Below are 5,461 nucleotides of genomic sequence, written 5' to 3'. Positions count from 1 at the left end.
GGGTGGGGGTGGGGGGGTCTTTCCTCACCAGCACACGGGGCGTGTCGGGTTCTTCGTGGTACTGGGCGATCCTCTGCTCTCTGGTCTCCTGCGAGAACCACAGCAGACGGCGGAGTAACGTTACTGATTCATTAAAATCAGAGTAACCAAAACAGCATATTCAGCCTGAAAAACACAGACGCTTCAAACACAGTCTGGCTCCCAAAAACCAAACGTCAGAGGCTGAGATTCTGCTGACGCTGCAGCTTAACAGCGTCCTGTTGCATAACTTCCTCCTGCAACATTCGACTTCTAACACTTTCCGTCGTCTTTGATTCGAACCCAGACGGCCGATAAAAAGAGCGCGAGGGCGTTCACTGATACGGCGGCTAATCAGCCAATCGCTGACAGCCGAGCTATCGCCTCATCAATCAGTCGGCTCCAGAGTTCAGAGCGGAGAGTTTTACTGCGTCCTTATCTGCACCGTCACGTCTGCATTAAAACGAGCCGCCGCAGCAGCTCAGAGAACAAACCGCTGAGCCACAAACCAGCTGAAATACGAACATAAATACGAGCGAAAACAAAACTCTGATTCCAGTGAAATCTGGAGCTTCTGCTTCGTCTTTTTCAGGAAGCAAACGAGCCGCAGTTCCACTTTCATTTGTGTGAAATTTGTCATTATTAGTGTAGAAATTCTTGAGCTATTTTTGTGAGGTCACGGTGACCTTTAACCACGGAGACCGACAGATCGACCCGAAACCCCGAACCAGCCTCGGCTCTCAGAGGCTCAACGACGGGATGCCCTGATTTACAAATGCTTTTCTGGATTTATATTTGTTTCAAATTTTTAAAGAAAAAGAAATTGCCAAAATATTTTTCTTAAAAAAAATGACAAAAAAAAGAACAGCAAACAATTTTGCAGAAAAAAAAAGAAAATATTTTTTCGCCAAAATATTTAAGAAAAAAGAAATTTGACAATGAAAGGATGCCTTCCATGGCAAAAAAATCACCAAAAATCTTTATTAACAAAAAAAGGAAAATGCCAAAATCTATCATTTAAAAACTGAAGCTCAGATTCCAGGAAAATGTCTGTTTTCACAGTTTCTCATTTTGGTGAGTTTGAAAGAAAACCTTTCAGATAAGCCTTTAAAATTTTTAGAAAAAAAAATCACCAAAAATTTTAGAGAAAACAAAACAAACAAAAAACATTGCCATACCATTTTCTCGAAAGACAAAAAAAATTGAAAAAAAAAAAAAATTGAAGAAAAAAAGTCGGCAAAATGTTTTTTTTTAAAAATCAACAAAAATTTGAGCTGATAAAAACCTGAACCGAATCTGAACCTGATGGACCGTGTTCCCGAGCCCGCCGGCTGACGTCCTGCAGACAGTCACGCGGGATTTTAACGCAGTGATGCCTCTTAGAGCTTGTAGACGGTGAAATCCTACATTTTTCATATTGAAAACGTCCATTTTGGATTTGACTGAACATCAGTCAAACATGATCCATAAACCATTGTATTCTGTATTTTCTTTTTTATATTTTAGACATCGTGGTCTCCCCCCTCCCTCTCTGTCTGAGCTGGTTTTGGGACTCACCCCCATGTGGCGGCTTTTGGGGTCGGTGTCCAGGAAGTGCGGGTTGATGTTGAAGGGGACGAGGCCGATGGCGGAGAAGGACGGAGGGTAGACGATGGGCATGTCGTTGGTGGTGTTGATGCTGATGGTCGCCACGTTGGTGCCGGCGCTGGAGCCCATGTAGGGGACGCCGTCCTGCAGAGGAGGAGCCAGGAGGAAGGAGGCGGAGCCAGGAGGTGAGCTACTGCACCTGCCTTTAGTTTATCGACAGCTGACAGCAGACGATAGTGAGCGCGGTCTCCGCGCCTGAGACAAACGGGCCGACAGCCCAAAAACAGAAAGCCTGCAGCCTCGGCCGTCGAGGGCTCCGAGGCGCCAAAACAGAGTCCTCACGTATGCAAATCTTTAAAATGTGAAAGTTTCAGAGAAAACAAAAGAATCGCCAAAACATTTTTCTTACAAATCTGCAAAAATTATAAGACATATATTATAAGGCATAAATTGCCAAAATGTGTTCTTTATAATTGGCCACAAATTTTTGAAGATAAACAAATAGCCACTTTTTTTTTAACCAAAATATGCCCTCCAAACCTATCGCACGTTTTCTTAAAAATTCACACATTTTTTTATAGAAAAAAAGCTTCTTTTTTTTTTTAAATGGAAAACAACAAAATATTTTTCTCAAAACAAAATTTAAAGAAAAAAATCACCACAACTGTTTAAAGAGGAACACCAGACTATGGTGACTAACCGTGTGTGTGTGTGTGTGTGTGTGTGTGTGTGTGTGTGTGTGTGTGTGTGTGTGTGTGTGTGTGTGTGTGTGTCACCTCGAGCACCCTCCTCCTGATCTCCGTCACCACCTTGCTGTCATAGAGACTCTTGAGCAGCCGGAAAGTGTTTCCTCCGCCTAAAAAAACGCACACACACACACACACACACACACGCACGCACACACACACACACACACGGTTAACGTCAGCAGGACGGCGGTCGCTCAGTTTGAGTCTCTGCTGTTTCTCACCTATAAAAATGCCTTCAGCCTTCCGGACGGCGTCGACGGGGTCCGGGGCCTCGTGGATGCTGTCGACCTCATAACCTGCAGGGGCCAAACACACCACAGGGGCCACGTGAGACACTGAGGGCCAGATTTTAAAAACATGCAAAACTTCCTTGAAAATATATATAGACAATCACAAAGATAATACCTAAAAATATAAGATGTACAGACAAAACATAGAAAAGTACTTTCAGACATACAGAAAATACACAAAGAAAATACAAATACAGACAAAACATACTTAAAAATGGCATCAAATTCACAAAAAAAATATACAAATATACAAAAAAATACATAGACTAAGAACACGTATTAATATACAGAAAATATACAAAGAAAATACAAAAATATTTTTTAAAAAACAAAGAAAGGTTTTTGGAAAACATGAAATACACAAAAAAAATACAAAAAATACACTGAACAAATGTAAAGAAAATACTTAAACACAAGATTCTTAATGTTTTGTCTGTTTTTTCAGTGTTTTTGAAAGTATTTTCTTTTTTCCTTTCTTTTTGTAGCCTATGGATGGTCTTACAAAAATACAGAAATACACACATACAAAACACATACAAAACACACAGTTTAAGGTCACCACGCGCGCGCGCACACACACACACACACACACACACACACACACACACACACACACAGAGAGTCTTGAACCTGTCGCTGGCGGTCTTGGCGTAGCCGTCTCGGTCATGGAGAGCGTACGGGACAAACAGAACTCTCTTCACATCTCTGAAATACAGAAAAAAAAGAAAAACAGGCACAAAGTCCATTTTAAATACTGTTTGTTTTCCCCAACCAAACTCCAAAGAAAAAAAATGCATTTTAATGAGCATTAGCACTAAAAACAAAGCTCTCAGTATAATATGACTTTAATATTTTGAATTAAAATATCCATGAAAGTGCCACTCGTGCGCCAAAGGTTTCCACGTCCACAGAGACATGCATATCTGTTATTACAGGTTTAATATAACTTCACATTTTAAACTGTATGTTTTATTCATACTCTGTCCACACCAAAGTCCATTCAAAAATCCTAAATTTTAACCCTTTGAAACATCACTTTTCTTGTGCTGCCTCAGAATCCTTTCACAACTATTTAAACCTTTAAACGGTTGAATTTTATTTCAAAAACATGGGATAAAACAGCAGGTTAGTGATAAAATGTTCCACAAATTGCAAGAAATTAATATTAAATACTTTTAAAGCTCTAGGGAAAATGTCTACGGGAAAAAAAGAGAAAAGCTCGGGAAAAACTATATCTATAATTATTCTAATTACATATTTAAACTTATGTTACAGACATATTATGACTTTTGAGCACTTTTCCGGTTTATTTCCTTTTCAATAAGTCCATTTTTAATGTTTGTGGGGGTTTTTTTCCTAATTTTTTAATTTATTTTTTATTTTTTGTGTTTTTGTTGCTAACTGTCAGGTAGGGCTGGGCGATAAAAGAAAATGATATCACTGGTGAAATAACTTTTCCTGGACTGAAATATGAGACTTGGTTGATAGAAAGTCGATAGATTCCAGTTTTGACAGACAACAGGAGCAGCCAATCATAATAAGATGCTCATTTTGGCGCAGTTTCTGCTTATTGCTCATTGCTCATTGCTCATTGCCTTCTTCCCGTGTTTTTGAAAGAAATCAAGCCAATTTCAGGTTTCAAGTGGTGGATGACGATTCTCTCCAGACCAAACTCCATTTAAAAAAACGTGCATTTTAAAACAATCCCACCACTGGACTTTAGACTTTTTATATTCGGGTTTGTTTGTTTTTCCTTCTTAAAATGTTCATCAGAAAGTGCTTCCTGTGAGCCGAACTGTGCCGCGTGATTACTGGTTCACACACGATCCTCAAACATGTCCACTGAAACATGTTTGTCTGCTGACCGATGTGGAAGTTTGAATTTTGATGATTTTCACACGGAGTTCGTGCATGAGAGAAGCTGTTAGGCCGGTGCGGTCAACTTACTTTCCGAAGAACTGCGTGATGTTGAGCTGACAGTGATCCAGATACCCGCTGCCGTGCAGTGTGGAGTTGGACACCAGCAGGAGTCTCCGCTTCATCATCTCTGGACACGCAGAGACAGAGACACAGAGACACACGGAGACAGAGGGCGGGAGAGTCCAGAGTCCCGGGGTCACAGTTCGCTGAGATCCCGCTGACAGCAGCTCTCTGGCGGCTGTGACGCGGCCGCTGAGCCGCTGATCCGAGCCTCACTCACCGGGCATGAGCACCGTGAACTCCGCGCCAAACTCCGGTTTAATTTATGTCATTTAAATTTCACTTTGACCGAAAATAAAACTTCTCATAAAAGCATCAGCTGATTTTTGTTTTTTCCACCGGCGCAAACAACACTGCTACTTCCGGCGTAATTCTTTCGAAATAAAAGTAACCTCCTTAAAAGGGAATAATACATTTGGACAAAAACTGCACAGATTATAATATATGTCTGATAACAAGAATCCTGATTTTTTATTAAAAAATGATTCATAAAAAATAATCATATCATAACTGAAGTAATAAAATGTAAATGGAAGGTACAATGACATTGTTTGAAAGGAAAAATAAAAATAAAGATTAATAAAAAATAATTATCACGTGGTCCATATTAAAAGAAAAGTGTAAAAGTAACATGTAATTATGTGCAGTGGAAAATAGTCTTCATTGTACAACTTCTTCATTAATCACAAATAAAATATATACTACAGTAGTGTGTTTAGGATATCCACAAATATTTAAAATTTGGTTTGAAAAAAAAAACTCCCAGAAGTGCTTTAATTTTGAAGGGCATTTCAGAATAAAACTAGAAAAAAATCAAAAATAAATAGGTAAATAAAT

The 5,461-nt window shown here is 39.5% G+C and overlaps 1 protein-coding gene across 1 annotated transcript; it reads right to left on the bottom strand.

Annotated features, from left to right (window-relative positions):
* Positions 1-4: 4 nt before the first annotated feature.
* si:dkey-69o16.5 (Alpha-aspartyl dipeptidase-like) lies at positions 5-4,963 on the bottom strand (the record flags this gene model as incomplete). Its single annotated transcript, XM_042481386.1, has 6 exons — positions 4,592-4,963; positions 3,261-3,349; positions 2,576-2,650; positions 2,382-2,461; positions 1,576-1,749; positions 5-88 (listed from the first exon to the last, which is right to left on the bottom strand). Coding segments are annotated over exons 1-6 (600 nt in total), but the record flags the coding sequence as incomplete, so codon positions are not given.
* Between the last annotated feature and the right edge of the window lie 498 nt (positions 4,964-5,461).

This window comes from Plectropomus leopardus, unplaced genomic scaffold, assembly GCF_008729295.1.
Source record: "Plectropomus leopardus isolate mb unplaced genomic scaffold, YSFRI_Pleo_2.0 unplaced_scaffold28485, whole genome shotgun sequence".
Lineage (NCBI taxonomy): Eukaryota > Metazoa > Chordata > Actinopteri > Perciformes > Serranidae > Plectropomus > Plectropomus leopardus.
This window is presented reverse-complemented; position numbering and strand designations above follow the sequence as displayed.